This window comes from Myotis yumanensis, unplaced genomic scaffold, assembly GCF_028538775.1.
Source record: "Myotis yumanensis isolate MYYU_CA2020_CCGP unplaced genomic scaffold, mMyoYum1.0.hap1 SCAF_17, whole genome shotgun sequence".
NCBI lineage: Eukaryota > Metazoa > Chordata > Mammalia > Chiroptera > Vespertilionidae > Myotis > Myotis yumanensis.
Window position 1 is genome coordinate 2,071,919 of NW_027223768.1, and position 21,966 is coordinate 2,093,884.

General features: G+C 56.6%; 1 protein-coding gene across 1 annotated transcript in view; it reads right to left on the reverse strand.

The window, feature by feature from the left end:
• PLPPR5 (phospholipid phosphatase related 5) overlaps window positions 1-20,593 on the reverse strand; it is a 42,504-nt gene extending 21,911 nt beyond the window's left edge. Inside the window, exons 1-3 of the mRNA XM_070395740.1 lie at window positions 20,348-20,593; window positions 2,029-2,161; window positions 557-807 (exon numbers count right to left, since the gene is read on the reverse strand). Coding sequence (XP_070251841.1) covers window positions 557-807; window positions 2,029-2,161; window positions 20,348-20,551 — 588 coding nt within the window. The 5' untranslated portion in view covers window positions 20,552-20,593. The remainder of the gene's footprint in view (window positions 1-556; window positions 808-2,028; window positions 2,162-20,347) is intronic.
• Window positions 20,594-21,966: the final 1,373 nt, after the last annotated feature.

Sequence of the window (21,966 nt, forward strand, 5' to 3'; positions counted from 1 at the left end):
ACAGATTATTACGTAACTAATAATAATAAAGGAAGAATAGGTTGTAACGATGCCTACGTGAGGATCAGTAGTGCATAAATCAGCAACAGTGCAGCACGTGGTGCCTGGCACATAGTAAATGCTCAGTCAATGTCATGTTATCGTTACAAACACCCCCAGGAGAACGTTCTAGAAAAGGAGGGCCCCTTTCCCCACCCCACCAGAGACCATGAGTAAGCACCTAGGAGGCCAGCCACCTCTCTTCATGGCGCTACTGCAGGTTCGTGGGGCCTGACCGCCCCAGGACACAGTATGTCCATCCAGCCCTATTACCACGAGATGAACACGGTCTCCAATAGCGATGCAAGCGGCTGTGTTTTCTAACACAATCCGCTCCCCACGCATAACCTCTGAGAGTCCACCGACTATTAATTCTACTCCCGGTACCAACAGCTCTGGTGAAACACACAGTAAGTGGCCACAGAAGCTGCCCCTGGGGCTCCTCGCTGGCGGGGAGGCGCCCCTCCTGCCCGGCGGGGACCGGGGCGGGCCTGGCTGCGGTCAGGCCCACGCTTACCGTCAGGTACACGGCCGCGTAGACGCTGAGCGCCGCCTCCTTGGACGGGAAGGTCTTCCGGGCCCGGAGGACGAGCTCGGGGTCGCCCGTGCAGGCCTCCTCGCCGCTGATGAACTGCGTGAGCTGCTGGCAGCCCAGTGCCGTGTAGTTGGGCCGGCACAGGGCCAGGAAGTGGGGCGCCAGGTTCCCCGTCACCACCTGCCCGGCGTTCACGAAGATGTCCGTGGCGAACAGGCCGAACGTGTAGATGCCTGGAAGCAAGCGCAGCCCGTGAGCACCCCGGGGTTTGTGCCTCGGTTCCCAGGGAACCAACAAGGGAAGATTCTAGGGACCATCACACAGGCATCCAACCCTGCCCGCCCCCCGCTCCCGGGAGGTGGGGGAGCTGCACTGGCTCACAGCCCCGCTGGCCACCTGGGGCACATACACCTGGCGGGCTTTTCAGACAAGAAGACACCCTGTAGGCCTGTGGTTGGGCACTGCGATTTCTATAAATGGAGCCAGGGCTCCCAAGCGAGGCCTCAGTCTATCACTTCAGTGTTTGTTTGTCCCCATTTTGAAAATATTTTTTAAACATATTTTATTGATTTCAGAGAGGAGGGGAGAGGGAGAGAGAGAGAGAGAGAAACATCAATGATGAGAGAGAATCATGGATTGGCTGCTTCCTGCACACCCCACACTGGGGATCGAGCCCACAACCCGGGCGTGAGACCTGACAGGGAATCAAACCATGACCTCCTGGTTCACAGGTCGACGCTCAACCACTGAGCCACACCGGGCGAAAATATTTTTTATCTTTTCTGACAGAAAGCAAAGCAAGTGGTCTCCCTTGGATGGTGCCCCTGAAACCCTCTCAGCCTGATATTAACGCTGGTGGAGGGGCCAGTTAGCGGTCGAACCCCAGGCCATCCATCTTCAGTTACATACCATACAACACACTGCTTTCGGAAACACATTTTTAAAGCCGCATAACAGCTAGGAACTTAGTCCTACCTTCTCTTTTATGAATTACATTTTAATTATCACAATTGGGGCAATTTAGTAAACAATAAAGCGATCAAAATGATAAGTTTTTCAATTATCTTCACAGGATTAAACTTTACTTTCTCTGGTATAATATAATGTAAGGTATAATAGGTATAATATAAGAACATGGATTTTATTTTCTCTCCCTTGTCAGTTTACTCAAATACCAAAAACATTTTCTAAATGCAGTATCCTTGGCCATTGTTGTCAAAACTTATCTTTTGCCCGGGCTGGGTGGGTCAGTTGGTTGGAAAGAGAGAGAGAGAGAGGAGAGAGAGTTAGGAAGAGAAAGAGCAACATTGATCCGTTGCTTCCCGTATGGACCCTCACCAGGATCGAACCGGCCAGTTTTTGCTGCGCAGACAAAGCTCCAACCCACCGAGCTGCCGGCCAGGGCACCAGGCTTATTTTTAAAACGGAATTAAAACAATTCAGTGAACACTTACCGAGAAACCGCACAGTCCTCCGCACCAGTGGGTTTATGTAGCAACAGTCTCCGGTTAAAATCGTTTTCTCCTGGTTTTCAAAATCCCTTGTGGCTAGTTGTAGGCAAAACACCGCGGTCTCTCCAACTATTATCTTGCAACAAAACAAAAGGTTAAAGAACATTAGACTCTCACCAACATAAAGCAGAAAATTTTATTTAAAAAGCAACAGAGGCGCTGCCCCAAGTAGCAACAATCTCAGCATTACACTGAGCATGGCGGCTCAACTCAGCCCTGTTCTGATAACGGCGTCCCTGCGTGTATAACCCACATTTCTCTCAATCCAAGGGAGTCTGAAATGGGTAAGTTACGCATACGAGTGGACTATAACAGTTTTGTCTCATAAAAGACCATTAAAAATGCTGGGCCTATCATGAGAACACCAGTCAGAAAGTGCGCATGCCCCCCTATGTCCATAGCAGTGTTATGTACAATAGCCAAGATCTGGAAACAGCCCAAGTGCCCATCAGCAGGTGAGTGGGTAAAAAAGCTGTGGTACATTCACACCGTGGAATGCTATGCAGCAGTAAAAAAGAAGGATCGCTTACCCTTTGGGACAGCATGGAGGGACCTGGAGAGTGTGATGCTGAGCGAAATAAGCCAGTCAGAGAAAGACAAGTGTCACATGACCTCACTCATATGTGGAATCTAATGAACAATATACACTGATGAACAGAGTGGCACGGGAAGCATGGGTACCTGGCACTGACTGGCTGGTGCCCGCGGGGAGGGGGCTGGGATGACTGGATAAAGAAGGCGAAGGGATTCGCTAAAGACCACACATGCACACCCCACGGACGCGGACAATAGTGTGGTGAGGGCCAGGGGAGGGGGAAGCAGGTGGGCAAAGGAGGGGAGAAAGGGGGCACGTGCAATAGTATCAACATTAAAATCCTATATAATAAAAGCCTCATATGCAAATTGTCCCCTCGATGGGGGGTGGGGGGGTGGGGCCAGCCAGCCAACCTCTGGCATTCCCTCCTCCCCTCCCCCCGTCGGCCAGACCCCACCCGTGCACGAATTCGTGCACCAGGCCTCTAGTTATTTAACAAAAATAAAATATACCCAGGACCTGGGCTTGCAGGAGGTGCTCACTCATGCTTGGTGTGTGACTGCATTCCATGTTTTTTACGTGATGTGTCTTGTTAAGTTTGATTCTGTCGTAGAGATGAGAGCGAGTCTCCAGAACCGCAGAATCGGAATTCAAGTTCAGGCCTGTGTTAACCACAGCCTCTGCCCGAGCTGTGAGCTTGTCCTCGACTCCCAGGGTTAACCAGGTGAGCCCAGGTCCCCCCTGAGGCTTAGCTACAGCCCTGGCACCCACAGTTCTAAGGGAGAGGGATGGAGCACAGAGCACTCACAGGGACCTTCCTGACTCCTGGGCCACCTGCTGTGAGAGAATCGAGGATGGAAAAGGACCATGGTGACCCCTTGAGTAAAATTTTAAAAATTGATTTCAGAGAGGAGGGGAGAGGGAGAGAGAGAGAGAAATGTCAATGATGAGAGAGAATCGTGGCTTGGCTGCCTCCTGCACACCCCCTACTGGGGATCAAGCCCGTAACTCATGCATGTGTCCTTGACCAGAATCGAACCCGGGACCCTTCAGTCCACAGGCTGATGCTCTATCCACTGAGCCAAACTGGCCAGGGCTGATTTTAGGGAGAGAAGTGGGGAAAGAGAGAAACATCAATGGGAGAGAGAAACATCCATCAGCTACCTTCCCCACAAGCTCCAGTAGGAATCAAACCTGCGACCTAGGTACGTGCGCTGACCAGGAATCGAACCTGCCACCTTCAGGTGCACGGGATGAGCTCCACCAGCTGAGCCCCCAGCCAGGGCTGTGGTGTTCTTCCTGCCACACCCCTGCAGAACGGGACCGTCTCCTGCAACCCCATGCAGGCAGGTGGTCAGGAGTGACCCTCCAGGCCCAGGAGAGAGCGCGGGCGGAGCTGTGGCACCTGGCTGGGTGCTCAGCACACGGTCCCTCCAGGCAGCGGGGGTGGGAAGTCTGGAGCCTGGAGGGGGGGGGGCTGCGTCTTGGCTTTGCCTCAGACTCGTTGAATGACCTTCACCAAGGTCAGACCTTCTCTTTGCCTCGGCGTCATCCCCTGTCAAAGAGCGATGACAGAAACAACGCCACCTCGGCCCGCTGGAAGGACCCACGGAGTTAACTGCCATCTGGTCCTCAGAAGAGGGCAGCACAGAGCACGCAGCTTGCACATGGGCCATTTGATGACCTTGAAGGCCCCGCCCAACTCAGAGCTGCGGGGGTTGGTACTCGCGGCGAGGGAACGGGCACTGGGGATAGGATGTAGTTGAGAAGTTGGGTGCTGGGCACATGGTGCTTTGTACAGATTTGTAACTTGGAAGCCCACACATGCAACCTATATGTTCAGTGTTGACCAACATCACCCCAATAACATCCTATATAATAAAAGGCTAATATGCAAATTGTCCCCTCGACTGGTAGTTCGACCAGGAGTTCAACCAGGGGTGGTGCCAGCTGGCCAACTGCCTGGGGCCCCTCCCCCCGGGCCGGCCCCACCCCTGACCAGCCCCCCCATCCCCGATTCGGAGGTGGGGCCAGCCCTCCAACCACCCACGGCCCCTCCCCCCACTGGCCCGGCCCAATTAGCCCCGATCAGGGCAGGCTGGCTAGACCCCACCCATGTACAAATTCGTGCAACGGGCCTCTAGTTAATAAATAAAAACAAAGGACATATCTTTGTAGAAAAAAAAAGAAGCTGAGATAGTGGGAAGTCCTGACACTAATCTTGTGTGTGTGTGGGGGGGGCGTTGGTGAGAGTGGGGTGGGGGCGACATGAGGATACAGAGAAAGGAAGCGTGGTCCGTCCCACAACAAAGCCCGGATTTACAAGCGGGAGGCAATCTTTTTTCTTTCCTGTCATGATGAGAAGCTTGTGGAAACGATTTAAAAACTTCTCCCCTAATTAAAATAAGTACCGCTCATTAAACTTTTCATGATTCTTCTTCCTTTGCCCAACCATGCACATAAATGTCGCGACCATAAGCTACGGGAAAGAGGAGTTAAAGGGCCCGTAATGCCGACTCATCGTGCGTACGTGCAGCCTTTAATTTTAAGACGTAAGGTCACCTTCTCCATGTTCATGAATCTACCGCAGGCCAGGGCCGCTCTCACGGACCCGCCATCCCTCGGAAGAGCCAGCTCGTAATTAATGAAAGCTCCGTCATTAACAAAAGTGTGCAGGCTGTTAGCTGCGTTCCGGCTCCTCGACAACACTTGTTCAAATTAATTTCCCCAGGTCTGTATCAACAATAAAGAAGCAACGTGATCACATTTAAATGCTCCTTGGGACATTGAAATAATGGTGTTTTTAGAAATGAATCTTGAAGCACAAGCAATAATTAGATGCCCCCAAACTAGGTTCAGCAGGATAAGTGCTGTGGGTTGGTTTTTTGGTTTTTTTTTTTTTGTGGGTTTTTTGTTTGTTTGTTTTGCCGGGGGTGGGGGAGAAGTGGGAGGGAGAGTTCATTCCTGGTCCGAAAAATCAGCTAAAAGTTACAAGTTCTAACCCTTCTCGGAGATTCACATGAGCACAAGACTCGGCATTTCCAGCTGCCCGAGGAGGCACTATTGCACCGCCTCCATCTTAGGGATGAGCACTCGAGGGCGTGGAGAGACTGTATAACTTATCGAGGGTCCCTGGGCGAGTAAGGCCCAAGGCCAGGACTCCACTCCCCGCTGGCCGGTTCTGGTGTCCAGCTTGCCGTGACGCTGTTTTGTTCTTCTGCTTTATTTTAGGAAGAAGTGCCCTGACCGGTTTGCTCAGTGGATAGAGCGTCGGCCTGCAGACTGAAGGGTCCCAGGTTCGATTCCGGTCAAGGGCATGTACCTGGGTTTCGGGCACATCCCCAGTAGGGGGTGTGCAGGAGGCAGCTGAATCAATGTTTCTCTCTCATCGATGTTTCTAACTCTATCCCTCTCCCTTCCTCTCTGTAAAAAATCAATAATATATATATATTTTTAAAACATAAATAAATAAATAAAAATAAAAGCTCTCCTATGTGAACTTCCGCATGCAGGAGTGTCATTTCTCCCCAGTTAGCTTTCCTGTGACAACCTGTGAACTCGGCTGCCGACGTCACACTTGCGTGGCCTTAGGAGTCTATGTTCAGGGACGGTCCTGCGTATCCGGCCGGGCTTGTATCCCAGGAACGCTGGGGAGAGTAAAAAAAGCCAAAGTCCTCCTCCTCCTTAGGAGAGAGCAGCCTGAGGAAGGACAGCCGGCAGCGCTATTTATGATAATTGGGGAGAGCAGCAGGGCTCTGCACAAATGATAGAGTAAAGCTGAGGCAGGCACTGCATAGAGTGACAACTCCTTCCCCTCCCCGGCTGTTAGGAAGAGGAGAGAGAGCGTTTAAAGCAAAGAAAAAGGGGGCCCAGCTGGCGAGGCTCCGTGGTTGAGCATCAACTTGTGAACCAGGAGGTCACGGTTGGATTCCCGGTCAGGGCACAGGCCCGGGCTGCAGGCTTGATCCCCAGTGTGGGCCGTGCAGGAGGCAGCCGGTCCATGATTCTCTCTCATCATTGATGTTTCTATCTCTCTTTCTCCCTCTTCCTTCCTCTCTGAAATCAATACTAAAAATATATTTTTAAAAAAGAAAACAAGGGTTCACTCACACAATGAGAGAGAAAGCTCTTATTCTGACAGGGACACAGGTGGGAAGTCAAAGGGCATTGAGGTGGGGTTCTGAGATGTCACCTGTGCCGCCGGCCATGGCCAGGGGAGGACATGGCCCGACCTTTCTGACGTGGGGCTAAGAAAGACCAACATTCTCGCCTCTGGTACCGAAGGGCCCGGCTTTCCCATGGACCGCCTGGGGTGTCTTCTGGCCACGGCTTAAGAAGAATTCCCAGGGACCCCTGCCCCGTGTGGCAGCTCACCATGACCGTCGTGGAGCGGACACTGATTTTATCTTTTTCCCCCCCTGGCTCCAAAGATCCACGCTGCTGTGTGCCCGCGATTTCTTCTGCACCAAAACATAAGGCTCCGCTGGACACCAGGCCGGTGACGCCCGGTCCCTCCAGGGGCCCGGCCCGCCCTCAGGGAACATGCGTTCAACGGACTAGATCTGTGATCTCAGCTCACACTCTGTTCTTGACAACAGGCTTGCGAGGGGACAGTGCGGCCCTGGAGAGCAGGAACAGCGTCCCTGCGAGTTCAGACCACCCCCCCACCCCCGCCCCCCGCATCCTGCCCTGGGCCAGCTCCTCCCGGTTTCTCTCCGCTTTAAGGGACCGCAACTGTCGCCTACGGCCATTCATTTTTCCTGGAGGAAAAATAGGCCTGGACACGGGAAGGACTTCATTTTTAAACGCGTTCCCGGGAGGAGTCAGCGCTGATGGCGGAGGACATCCCCCTGCTTTGCCCAGCCACGACACCTGCTGCCCCACGGAACCCCGTTAGGAGCGGTCAGCGTATTGAGAGGCGTCACCTCTCAGCTGGTCCTGGGCGCGTCGCTAGGACGGACCGTGGCAGTGCCAAGCCCAGGGTGCTGGGCGGCCAGGAGGGCTCAGACGCCGTCTCCCTCGGCTCTGTCCTTCCTGTTTCCTCCAGAAACAAAGTGAGTCTTTCTGCCCCTGCTGTTCCGTGTGAGCAGTGCTGGCCCCGGGGTGCTGGGCCCTGGGGTCCCTCGCTGGGCCCACCTGGTGCAGACCCGGGGCAGCACCTGGAGGCGGAGTCCAGAGCTACCTGCAGCTCCCAGTGCCCGGCTCCCACCTCTGACTCTCCCATGGGGACCTGGCTGGGCCCGACCAGGCTCCGGGCGGGAGGGAGGCGAGTCCTCTCTCGGGCATGAGCGACGAGGGCCCCCGGGGAGCAGTCCCTCTTCGCAAGCTCCCCTGGATAATCACGACCTTCTCACCTCTGGTTCATTACATTTCACAATGGGCAGATGTTTAAAAAATACTGACTTCAGGGAGAAAGGGAGAGAGAATCATGGATGGGCTGCCTCCTGCACGCCCCCTACTGGGGATCGAGCCTGCAACCGGGGCATGTGCCCGGACCGGGAATGGAAGCCAGGACCTCTTGGTCCACGGAGCCGCCACAGCCTGGCTGGGCAGGTACCTTGAGAATCCTGCCATTGGGTAGCAAAAGGCAAGTTTGTTATAGATCATTGAGACCCTGTGAGCACTCGAGTCCCGTGGGCGGATGACTCAGTGGTCCAGGCGTGGGTGCCTCCAGGGATGCACACTTGGAAAAAGACTTTCCTTCCGCAGGCAGCAGCCACAATCCAGCCTAACGAGCAGGTCTGCGCACGGCGTGCTGGCCCAGCGTTTCGACGTCTGTTAAACCTCAATCACGCTTCCTTTCAAAGTCTTCATTACAATCTCCCAGGCGAACGCAAGCAAACAGCGTTGCCGGGGACCTGCCGCTGCGTGCAGCACTGAGCGTTTTAAGGGGCTGGTGAACACCAGCATCTATAATTCACGATGAAGTCAGACTATTCAGGTGAACTGAAGAGCTTCACGTCCTGAAATGAGACGAAGGCCCTGCTTCGTAAACACCGACTCAGCCCCAACGTACAGGCAGCAGGTCTGCCGAATCCACGCTGGCTGTCGCTCTTCCCCACGGAGCCCTGGTTTCCTTCAGCTACAACCTTCTCTCCGCCGTGACCTTCGGGGGGCGGGGCCGGCCTTGGCCTCGAAGGACGGAAGAGGCGTCCAGTCCCGAGGGCCCCGCCCATGGCAGCTGTGGGCCTGGGTGGTGTGTTTCCACCTGAGGAAGAAGGGGAGGCTTCTCCAGGGGCGGGTGCTCTGACAAAGGGACTCACAGCCCGGCCGGTGTGGCTCCGTGGTTGAGCATCGGCCTGTGAACCAGGAGGTCACGGTTGGACTCCGGTTCAGAGCAAATGAAGAGTCACTGCCCAGCTGGCAGTGTGTCTCAGACCCCATTCTCTTACTGGGATACAGGTTTTCCCAACACCCAGCAGCTCCAGGACCCCTGAGTTGTGTTCTGCCCAATCCCGGCATCCGCCTCACTGACCCAGACCTACCTCCCCCCAACCCCACAAAGCACCTGCCCCGGGGACTCGCCCGGCACAGCCCAGGTCCCACGGCAGGACCAGGTGCCCCCCTCCGGCCAGGCTTCCCGCCCGTGGCCACCCCTCCGTGGCCTCCATGCCCAGCGCTGCCGCCTGAAGCCAGGCCCCGTTACCGGGCAGGTCCCTGCCCTCCCCGGCCTGACGCAGGCTCCCGGGTGTCGGATCCACCCTCAGCTTGGAGAGAGCACCCAGGCAGGAGGGAAGCTCCCCAACGGAAACGCAGGAACGGGGCTCCTGCCTCACCCCCTCCGAGACGCCCCACGCGTTTACGGAGCCTGCCCCTCCGTGGGTTTCTCGTGGCAGGAACAGAAAACTCAACCTGAGGGGAGCGTGTAGGAAACCTTTTTTATATGTTTTTATTGATTTTTAGAGACAGAGGCAGGGAGAGGGAGAGAGAGCGAAACATCAACGATGAGAGAGAATCTCGGATCGGCTGCCTCCTGCACGCCCCACACTGGGGATGGAGCCCGTAACCCGGGCCTGTGCCTCTACAGGCTGGAAAGGGAGCTGACTTCACCCTGAGTGTCACTGTAACACATTTTCTACTAATCACCCTCACCTCTGAAAGGAATCTTCGTCCCGCAGCCCCAGCCACCAGGAAGGGCTCCCAGCCTAGGCGCCCCGCCCCTCTCCCTACTTCCGACAAGCCAGCATCACCCCCTCTCTGGCCCGGCCCCTCTCCCTGCTCCCCCGAGGAGCCAGCATCACTCCTCTCTGGAATCTTCTATCCCTTCTATCGTCCTCGCCCCTCGCCAGCGCCTTTGAATCTGCAGAAGCCAGCACACACACAGCCTTGTCTGGGGAGGGCTGAGGGAATGTTTGTGTGTATTTTTTTTAATTTTTAAAATCGATTTTAGAGAGAAAAGAAGGGAGAGGGAGTGAGAGAAACATCGATGAGCGGTAACTATTGATCGGCTGCCTCCTGCACACCCCGCAACCCGGGCCTGTGCCGCCCGTGAATGGAACCAGCGGCCTCTCGGAGCGTGGGACCACGCTCAGCCCGCAGAGTCGTGCCGACCGGCAGACGTTCTGTGATGAGCCTGGAAGAGCGAACTACCGAGCCCTCGCTCCCTGGGCCTCATGAGCCTGCTCGCAGGCCACGGAGCCCGCACCCATGTGACTCCGGTGTCATAGTTCACCCTAATCGGAAACCCTGGATTTCAATGAAACGCCTCCATAAACAACAAAATCCTGCTTTCATCCCCCCAGTTCCTCCTGAGGTGAACTGAAGTCGAATGCGACGATCGCCCTGCCCGAGCAACACTGAAATCTTGTCCCTACTCATCAACGCCGTTCTGCGGAGTCCCCCCACTTTTTATCGGCCCCCCCACCCCCCGGAAGGCAACTCTTGTCAAAGAGAGCCGCCTGCGCTGAGTCACGTGCGTCCCCGCTTAGTCTGTGATTACTAATGAAAAGGTACCGGGCGTGAGTCACCGGCCCTGGGCGGCAGTAAAGCATGACTCAGCTCGCTGAGCAACGCCGCCAGCGCCCCCTCCCACAGCAGGCACCGGAAGCAGCGTCCCATGCACCCTGTACGCAGAGCTCGCTGTGAGCGGATGGGTGGCTCGATTTACAAGATAGGAAGGAGATGGTGTGCCCTTTGAATCGACCAGGTTGTTGTTGGGGAAAAAATAGTACAGGGGTATAGAACAAGTCTGGGAAAACGAGCTTAGTGGTTCCAGAGGGGAAATACAAAGGTTTAATGATTTTCTAAACAGCGTGGTAGCCCAGCCCGTGTGGCTCAGTGGTTGAGCGTCGTCCCATGCACCAGGTCACAGTCCGATTGTGGGTCAGGGCACAGCCCCAGGTTGGGGGCTCCATTCCCAGTAGGGGGCGTGCAGGAGGCAGCCGATCGATGTTTCCCTCTTACATCAATGCTTCTCTCTCTCTCCATTCCTCTCTCTAGGATCAATACATAAATCCTTGGGTAAGGATTTATTTTAAAAAAATTTTTAAAAAGAGGGAGAGCGTTCGTCATGACTAAAAAGTTCCAGCGAAGAAGAAGCAAGTTCTCGCTCACACTGAATTCACACATCTCTTCCCAAAGCGGGGAGTGTCCCCGGCCTCCGGATCTGTATGCCAGGCCTCACCCCGGAGAAGGGGAGGGGACCCTGAGGCGTCACGTGACGAGGAGCCGAGGGGAGAGGAACAAGGGACTCTTTGTCCAAGACCGAGAGGTGGCCCGAGTTTTGACTAAGTCTCTTCACTCGCGTCGGGGGCCGAGCACCCCAGGCCGCAGCAGCGCGTGCGGAGGGGTCGCCGTCACCGTCACCGACCGGAGACCTGGGCTGCCCCTTAGCTGGAGAGGCCAGGAGTCCATGCCCACTCGGCGGGGTTTGGTGCCCTAGAACCGGCGTTCTGCTTCCAGGAGGCCTCTGGGGTTATCAGCTGTTTCTCTGCATGAAACACACTACCGGGCGCCCCAGTGTGAGAAACGTGGACCCATGAACCAGGAGGTCCGGGCTCGACCCCCTGTGTGGGGCGCGCAGGAGGCAGCCAGTCCATGATTCTCTCTCATCATTGATGTTTCTCTCTCTCTCCCTCTCCCTCTCCCTTCCTCTCTGAAATCAATAAAAATATATTTTAAAAAAGAAAAGTACAGTTTCTGCTGCACGACTGAAAGCACCCCCAAAAAAGGGGGATCGTGGCCCTAGAAGCACCATGCACGACGCACCCAGCGTGGAGGGGTTGGTACCGACACAGTCCCGCCCCCGTGGGGAGGAGGCAGCGCTGGGGGCTGGTGTGGGGCCAGGCAGGTGCAGGCGCCAGGACTGCATTCCCACTCGCTGCCCTTTGACCTCACAGCCTCCTCTCTCCTGAGCCTGCTCCCGAAGTTTTGCAGAAGGGGGAGGTCGGCTTTGCTCCTGGTGCAGGGCTTTGGAGCGAGTCAGGTAACCTCGGTTCTCCGGTTCTCCTTACTTTCAGGTCTGCTACGCATGGAAGGCATTCCACAAATACTTGCTCAAGGAAGGGAGGAGGGAGGGAGGGAAGGAAGGGAGAGAGGGAAGGGAGGGAGGAGGGGGAGATGGAGGGAAGGAGAGAGAAGGGGGAAGGGAGGGAGGGAGGGAGGGAGAGAGGGAGGGAGGGAGAAGGGGGGAGGGAGGGAGGGGAGGAAGGGAGAGAGGGAAGGGAGGGAGGAGGGGGAGATGGAGGGAAGGAGAGAGAAGGGGGAAGGGAGGGAGGGAGGGAGGGAGGGAGGGAGGGAGAAGGGGGGAGGGAGGGAGGGAGGGAGTGAGTCCTGGTCCTCACCAGCATTTTATCCCCAGGGTCCCCCCCGAAGAGGCTGCTATAAGTCTTCGCTGTCTTGCTGTTAATTAACAACTGATTTAATGAGCATTGTGGATATTTTAAAAATGATTTTTTTATTGATGAAAGTAGTGACTTTTAATTAGCCTGACGAATGCTAAAAATGGCCTCTTTATTGGTGCAATTACAGACTTTCAGGCTCTGGGGGTCGACGGAAATCGTTGGAGACACGTCCCACCGTGGAGTGAACACGGCGTAAGGCTGCGTGAGGCCGGTCCCTGTACCCCCAGGGCTGGCTCCCCGGGGACGGGGCGCAGGGGACAGCCACTGGCTTAGGGGGGTTTCTGGTTGAAGCCTGTCAGCTTGAGGACACGGAGCCCTGAGTTCCTGGCCGGACCTTCACTCACAGTTTCCGATACTTAACACATTGCACTCACAGAACAGGGAGGGCCCTGGCCTGCTCGGCCTGCCTTAATGACGGTCATTAAGTAGCCGTGTGGCCATTATAATCTCATCAGCACAGATTTCAGGGGGCGTCTGGAAAACGTATCCACCACAAATAGCCAGAGAAGGGCGTCTGGTGGCATGGGCTGGAGTTGGACGGCAACACTCCGGCCTGGAGAGGCTCAGGTCTAGTGATGGGAGCATGAAGAGAAGTGAGAGCAAGATGAGCTTATCTCAAAGCCATAATCTGTGAGAGACGAAGGAGTCGGAGGGGAGAAGGCAGGGCTTCCACCCAGGGGTGCCCGAGGGATCCGCCCAGAGGAGCTGATGCCGGGTCTGGAAGGGGAACGCAGAATGTGCCAGAAAGTTGGGGTTTTCTTTGGGGAGGGGAGACGGTCTAGATGTTAGAAGCAAAGGAGATAAAAATGTATTCCTACAAAAAATAACAAATGTATTACACACACACATATTTATATCTATAATAATAAAAGTGTAATATGGTAATTAGACCAGATGTCCTTCCAGACGAAGCCAGGGCTGCGAGGGAAGCCGGGGTCCCGGGTGTCAGAGGGAAGCTGGTGTGGCAGCCAGGGGAAGGAAGGCCTACTCTTGCACGAATTTCGTGCATTGGGCCTCTAGTGTATAGATATAGATATAGATATAGATATAGATATAGATATAGATATATAGATACATAGATAGATAGATAGGTGGATAGATAGATATAGATATAGATAGATAGGTGGATAGATATATCACACACACACACACACACAGATGCACGCACTGAGAGAAATCCACCAAACGACTGTGCTGAGTGTTGTAAACACGCCTGTCTGCAGCATCGATCTCCACGATTCCACTTTTACAAAACAGCAGGTGACTGTCCTGACGGTGACTCTGCAGCCACACCTGCCACAGTGACTAAGAAAGTCACCAGCCCGCTGAGCGCGCCCACATCCTCCGGAACCGCCTCCATTGGACCGAGGGCAGCATGTCATCTTGTGGAGTTAAACCACTTCCTGCAGATGACATCCTCCTGAGCTCCCACCGTGTCCACAGGGTCCCCGTAGGCCGCGGGGCCACCACGGCTCCCGTCAGAGCTCCTGCTCCACCCGGGTGGGTGGGGACGCTGGGCCCGGGAGACTGAGGCCTGGGGCTACTCCCCTGCTCGTAGGAAGCAAGGAAGTCCTGTCTTTAAACACAGATTTTAAATCCCCTTTTCCTGTCCGACTGTAACTGCGTCTGCACATGAGCGAGCGTGTGGAGGCCGCAAAGAGCACATTGACGTGGTGTCCCTGCTTTAACCCGCCCCGTCTGGTAGGGGCTCCACCGTGGGTGCGAGGAATCAAACGAGTGGGAGCAGTGGGCACGAAGTCACAGGCTCAGGCCCTCAGTGCGCCCTCTACCCACCGTGCTGGAAGCCGTTCCACCCTTGCTGCTTGACGCAGTCGCTGCAGGGAAGAAACATCTGCACAGCTTATGTTTCAAGGGACCTGGTGTATATGGCATACTGTTCTTAATATGTTTGCTCCCACTCATAACGCTCCCCGAGAAAGGTTGTTTCCCCAGGTGAGGATTTTTATCAGTAAAACCCCTTAACTAAGTGCCAGGCAGGTAGTTAATCACTTTAACTATGAACAATCATGCTTAAGCTACATAATCTTTACTTAGAATAACCTCCTTCAGTTACTTCCTTGTAGCTTAATAGAATAGAGTAACCTTGGAATGGAGATAAGAAATGCCCTGACCTTTGGAATAGAATGGATAGGGTTAAGATCAAATAGTATAAATACAAATGTAAGAGGACAATAAAGGGAGGCACCTGACTAGGAGGAACCTCGCCATGATGATCACCTGAACGCCGACTCCGTCCACACCTATGGGGAACCCCTGGACTTGTTGGGGCTGGACCCCAACACCACCGGAGCAAACCGCCTTCGCTCCCCAGATGGACTACCCGAGAGGTGGGTGCGAACCGTAAATGGTGCGCCTCCCTCACCCACAGACGTGATGAACACACCGTGTCCTTCCACTGCGCACAATCAATAAACATTATCAGCATCTATGTTAGAAGAACAGCCGTCACTTACTCAGTACTTCACGCATGCTTACAGTGAATTCTTTTTTAAAAATATATTTTAATTAATTTCAGAGAGGAAGGGAGAGGGACAGAGAGATAGAAACATTGATGATAAGAGAGAATCATGGATCGGCTGCCTCCTGCACGCCCCACACTGGGGATGGAGCCCGCAACCCAGGCCTGTGCCCTAACCGGGAATTGAAGGGTGACCTCCCGGTTCACTGTAGCCAGCCGGGCGACAGTGAATTCTTATCAGGCACCGTGCTAACGACTTCTCTCTCCCCTCACAAGGGCACGGAGGCTGGGAGCTATAACTCCATGCACCCCAAAGGGCAGTGAGCAGCCTACTCGTTAAATGACCAGGGAATACCGAGTGTTATCATGGTGATGTCTTCCTGGCACAGTACCGACTGGAGAATTAATCTGAGACCATCTGTGCTTACCAGGTGGCATTAACACTGGTCCCTGGACCCATTCTCTCTCTCCAACGAATGAGATGACTCTTTCTAATAATCTTGACAATTCTCTGAACATACTGAAATATACTGAAGGACAGCATTGGGCATCGGAGTCATGTTCTGTCAGCATTAGTTAGGAGATCATTTCTTACTGGGGCCTTGTGTTTGCTATTCTTTCTACAGGAAACTCGGAAAAGAAAAAGCATGAAACTCTCACTCCTTTCTCTCCACCACAGAGGGGGTGTGCCAGACTGGCTGAGCCGCCCCAGAGCGGGCGGCACCATCGCCGGCCCAGGTGGCTACTTGACCCGGAAATCCGCTCACATGGTGTGTTTCTCGGATGTACCAAGCGATTGATGGTCTCCAAGGAGCGTTCTCACCCACCTGCTTCTCCCGGAAGCTCGGGAGGGTAGGAGGCAATAAGTCAACATTTTTCCAGAGGAGGCAACTGGCTCAGAGAAGCCCCAGGGATGAGCAGTGGGGGGTGGAGGTGGGGAGACAGAGAGAGGCATGGGGGTGGGGGTGAGGGAGAAGCCGAGGGAGGGAGAGAGACAGGGAGAGGGAGGGGGAATGCTAGCTGTTTTCCGAGTCCTGGGCCTTTGCTCTCTCCTCCCATCACTGTTTCCTTATCCATTTGCAGAGGGGAGGGAACGAATGGAGAGAGAGAGAGAGAGAGAGAGAGAGAGAGATTACAGGGAGGCAGGGAGGACAGGAGGCCAGCAACAACTAGTATGAATGAGGATGTCTAAGTAGAGAAGGTCCAGAGGCATGGCGGGACTCTAAACAGATCCGCAAGGAGGACCTCTGACCTCCGGGCAGCTTGGACGTCCTGCCAACCTGAGGAGCCCAGAGGCGCTGGCTAGGGAATGGCGCGCGAACACACACGAACATACACGCACACACACCAACACACACGCACACACGCACCTGCACACACACATGCACGCACGCACACACACACGGGTGCAGCGTTGGACACACAGCTGCGCAGTGTTGGCTATGCCCCGCCCGGTGCGAGGTCCCATGGAAGACACGCCCCTCAGAAGGAGAGGCCCCTCAGCCCCTCCAAATAACGATGATCTCATCGGCCCTGGCCAGTGCTCTCAGCGGTTAGAGCGCCGGCTCCAGCCCCAAAGGGTCTCGGGTTCGATTCCCGGTCAAGGGCATGTACCTGGGTCAAGGGCCTCAGTTGGGGTACATGTGGGAATGCAGCCAATCAATATGTCTTGCTCACATCAATGTTTCTCTCTCTCCCTCCCTCCTGCCCTTCCTCCCTCTCCCTTCTATTCTCTCTAAAAATCAATGGGAAAAATTCCCTCGGGTGAGGATTAACAACAACAAAAAGGGTCTCATCACCACCCAGCCACCAGAGGTCTGTGTTACATACATGTGCACATGCGTACGTGAGTACCCATGAACGTCTTTATCAGGATGACTTACGTTATGACCTTTGGCGTGTTTACCTAACGAGGCCATGGACTCCTTAGGGTCAGGCAGCCTGGTTTGCTTCTGAAGGACCCTTTATAGCCTCTTCTCTGCCTGCTGCGGTGCTTGCAGCCCAGACTCAATAAACAGTTACTGAATCATTATCTTATTAATAATGCGAACGAGAGAGTGATTCTTTTTTAAAAAATATATATGTTCATCAATTTCAGAGGGGAAGGGAGAGGGAGAGAGAGATGGAAACATCAATGATGAGAGAGAATCATTGATTGGCTGCCCCCTGCAGGTCCCCATACTGGGGATCAAGCCTGTAACCAGGCAGGTGACCTGGACCAGAATCGAAACAGGGACCCTTCAGTCCACAGGCTGACGCTCCATCCCCTGAGCCACACCAGCCAGGGAGGAGAGTGATTCTTACGGAGTATCCACTACGGGCCAAGGGTGGTATTCATATGTTAAATCTAATTTAATACTCAGAATCCTGTGACTTAGAAAACTGCGGCCCGAGGAGCTTAAGTAACTTGTCCAAGGATCCCTGCTGTCCAAGGTCACCCTGATGGTCAAGGTCACCCTGATGGTCAAGGTCACCCTGGTGGTCAAGGTCACCCAGCAAGAAGGCTCCCCAGCTGTTAACACAACAGCAGGACGGACTTTGAATCTAAAGCCAGATTTGTTAGACTCCAACCTGGTCCCCAAGCCACCACCATAGAAAAATGATAAAATTGAAAAAATACGTTGCTTTCCAGGTTTAGATACATGCGTTTACCAAGAATGAAACCAAACCTCAGCTTGTGGCAGCGAGAGGAGCGACGTTCCAAACTCAATCTGAAGGATTAGAGGCGAGTCTGGGAAGTGAGAAGCTGTGTGTGATGAGGAACCTCTATCACTGCAGCCAGGACTGGGAGAGGAGGAGGAGGAGACGGAGGCACGCGCTGTATGAGGAAACCACGCCTGCACGTGCTGACAGGAAAGGCACAGGCTGGGGAGTCTGGCGCAGTCGGTTAAATTTTGGGCAGAGCATGTTTGGCTGTGGTCCTCGGGCAAATTACTTCCTCTGTTTAAGTCTCATCTTCCCCAGTGATCGGTGACAAGAATAATAACTGCTTTCAGCCCGGCCGGCGTGGCTCAGTGGTGGAGCGTCGACCTCTGAACCAGGAGGTCACGGTCTGATTGCCCGTCAGGGCACAGGCCTGGGTTGTGGGCTCAGTCCCCAGTGTGGGGCGTGCAGGAGGCAGCCGATCCATGATTCTCTCTCATCATGGATGTTTCTCTCTCTCTCTCCCTCTCCCTTCCTCTCTGAAATCAATAAAATATATTTAAAAAATAATAATAATTGCTGTCAGAGAGAACACAAACACTGGATGGGTAGAAGGTAGACAACTCAACCCAGGACAGCAGCGCTGCCGTGACCATTCACAACAGCGTGTTCACGTGTGTGACTGCCACGCCAGTCCCTGGACGGGTGTGGAGCTGTCTCGCTGGCCCAGCTTTGCACACTGTCCCCCCGTCCTCACCACAGAGCCGAGGGCAGCCCAGGCCAGCGCCCAGTGAGCCTCCAAACCCAGCCGCCCCCTGCACGCTGACCCCCAGTCCTGCCTCCGGGGCCTAAAGAAACACGGCCAACATGTGGGCCAAGCTGGCACCTCCCCGGACGCCGCCCCTCAGCGCCCCTGTCTCCCTCCGCACACAGTAGACCTGATGGGTCTCGTGGGCACACCCCCCCCCGCCCCCCCCCCCCCGCACCTGCTCTCTGCTTGCGGGCGCCCCCAGTTCATGCCTGGCCCTCAGGGTCCCCTGGAGGGGGCTCTGGAAGCGCATGTGGCTCTGGGGACGTGGACACCCCCTACCCCCTACCCCCCCGCACTGTGTAGGCACCAGTGATGCCAACGGACCCCCTTTCCCCTCCTCGGTCCCCCCAAGGGGCCAACAGTCAGACATCTTTGGGCCAATACCTTGGCGTCTCGAACTGGCCCCTGCCACCAGGGCCGAGCCGTTAGGCACAGCCTAAAACCTGCACAGCCCGACCGAGGCTGAGTGCGGACATGACCGATGATGGTGCAAGGGAACCCGTGTCGGGAAGGGCAGGCCTTTTCTCTAAAAACGCACGAACCCCGAGCGGTGTCGCCTCAGAAAAACACGCTGGGCCCCAGCGTCTGCAGGGACGGCCTCATGGAAAACAGGTTTTTTCCTCGTCCAGCTTTTCCAATGGGGCCAGAGCACACCCGAGTGGAGCTGGGCTGGGGTTCCGGGTGCTGACACAGGTTAGCGAATGACAGCGAAACCAAGCAGGACATTCCCGGGGTGAGGGCCACCCCTTCCCACAGCGCCGGCTGGGGCTGTGGGCGAGCAGGGCCCAGGACAGTCACCCCCAGGGCAGCCGGCGGCCCTCAGTCTGCTCCTGGAATGCTGTCCGGGCACTTTTCACTGTTCTGTAACTCACTTAATGATTTCCCCTAAAATCAAATAAAACACGAATAGCCAAACCGGATAGAACAGATGTTCTGAACGTTCACAGCTGCGGTGGACAGACCCACCACTGACAATAGCACTGCCCGCCTCACTTTTAATTTCCTGTTTGTTATCTGTTATCTGTTAGGGAAAGGGGGGGAGGGGGAAGGGGGGGACGGCAGGAAGGGAACCTCCAATTCTCTCACAACATCACAGGAACCACAGTGTGTTCTGAAGAAACACCACCAGTGCTCCTGCCAGGACCTGTGCGTCCTCTCCACACGTGTAACTATGCTTATTAATAGAACATACGGATTCTATTGCATTTGCATATCCATACAATCATTGCATGTGCATGCACATGCGTGTCTGTACACACACACACACACACACACACACACACACACACTCAGAGTCCCTGAGCCCAAAAGGCCTTCTTGGCCAGCGAGGCTGTGGCCGGAAGGGGAGCTCGCGGCCCGGGAGCAGAGCGGAGCAGCCTGGGTGGACCCTGGGGCTGACAGCGCTCCCGGCAAGCTCCCCGCTCAGCCCCTGCGTCTGGGAGGTCTCCGCTCCCTTCGGGAGGACTGCGCCCAGGTCAGCGGGGCCCACGGGCACCTTCATGGACGGGGCAGGAGGTGGTGGGATGGGAGAAGGCGTCCTGACGGGGGAGACGGAGTCCCCTCCACACCCCAGTGGTGGATCCCCTGTCCCCGTCCAACCTGGGAGCCAGGCCACCGCGCGGATGAAGTCAAGATGCACCCCAATGCTTGCCCCCACCCCCCAGGCCCCGACCCCCACCCAGACCCTCCGACAGCCCTCGGCGCCCCTCCCGCACTGGCTGCAGGCGCCGCAGGGGTGCAGGGTGGCGCGCGGGGGAGGTCGATGGGAGCTCCCTCCGACCTATGGGGACGCCCTAGCGGTCCCCTGGGGGGGGGGGGGGTGGCACTGCCTGCCCCCCGGACGCGCTCGGGAGGCCCAGGCTCGGCGGGGCCTCCTCCCGAAGGAAGGGCGCGGGGCGCGGGGCGCGGGGTGCGGGACGCGGGGCGCGGGGCGCGGGCGCGGGCGGGCTTACCACGAGCGCGGGGACCCCGGCGGCCAGCGAGTAGAGGAGCGCGGGCGGCACGGCGCTGCTGTCCTCCGGGCCCGGGTAGGGCTTGCGGTAGGCGCTGTCGTGACAGAAGAAGCCCTGCACGTTCACGGCGAACGTGTCCGTGTACTCGAAGTAGTAGGCCAGCATCACGGTGCCTGCCATGATCACCATCTGGAAGTAGAGCATGCTGCTGGCCGCTGCTCCGCCGCCGCGGGCCGGCGGGCGGGCGCCGAGGAGGAGGCGCGGAGGCCGGGCTGCCGGGCGGCGGCGGGCGGCGGGGGCGGCTCCCGGGACGGGCGCTCCCCTCCCGCCCCCTGCCCTCGGCAAGCGCCGCCCGCTGGGGCGCGGGGGTCGCGCGGGAGGGCGGGGAGCCGGGGGCGCGGGAGCCTCTTGGTGCCGCGGCGCCGGTCAAGCCCCCAGGCCGGCGCGGAGGAGGCGGCGTCGGCGGGGCAGCGGCCGCGGCCGGGACAGCGGCACCGGCGCCCCTCGGAGGGCGCACGCGGAGGAGCAGGAGGAGCTCCTCGCGGGGGGCGAGGGGAACCCGGATGGGGGGCGGGGAGGCGGCTGCGAAGGAGCCGCTGGAAACTCCCTTCCGAGGCCGCCGCTGGGCGGTTCGGGCAGCCGCACGGCGCCGGGGGAGAGCGGGGCGCGCACGCGGCTGCGGAGCGCAAACGCCGCCGGAGCGCCCGGCCGCGCGGCGACTCCCAGCCCGCGCCCCTCGGCCGGCTTCGCGGGGCGCAGGATGGAGCCTGGCGCTGGTGTGGGCGCCGCTGGGAAAAGCCTCCCGGGCCTGGAGCTGCGGGTCGCCTCCCCCCGGCGCCGGGCTGGGCGGGCGGAAGCAGCGATCCCGCGCGCGGGCTCCCGCACAGCGGCCCCTGCCCGGCCCTGTCTTCCCCGCCTGCTCATCTTCCCTCTCCCGTCATTAGCTGCCTGTGAGACCAGCCATTGCAGATTCCGGGGGCCCATGGGGGCGGGGGGCAGCCGCTGGGGGGGAAGGGCTGCTCCTTGAGTCCCTGATTCCCCAGGGTCAGGAGACCAGGCGGGCACACCCCATGCACACGGAACACGCACATGGAACACGCACACGGAGCGTGCATACGGAACATGCATATGGAACATGCACATGGAATACGCACACGGAGCATGCACATGGAGCATGCACACAGAACGTGCACATGGAGCGTGCTCATGGAACGTGCACACGGAACATGCACACGGAGCATGCACACGGAACGTGCACACAGAACGTGCACATGGAGCGTGCACACGGAATGTGCACATGGAGCGTGCACACGGAACGCACCCTGTGTGCGTGGTCACGCATGTGCGTGGGCAGGGAAGTCACTGTGGAGCCCCACAGGTGTACAGAGCCCGCTTCCTGAGGCCATGTGGGGTGCCTGTCTTGCATGATAAGTTTAGGCAGCGCATTTGGGGGGAGGGGTCCCCAGAGTCTGACACTGCTCACACGCCCCACTCCAGAGAGCAGGTAAGGAAGCGTGTGTAGGAGGCAAAGGGATGAAACAGTGCCTGTCCTTCTGAAAACGTGGCATTGCCTTCCGGGTTTCTGGAATGTTCCTTTTAATAGGTTGTAGCTTGATGAT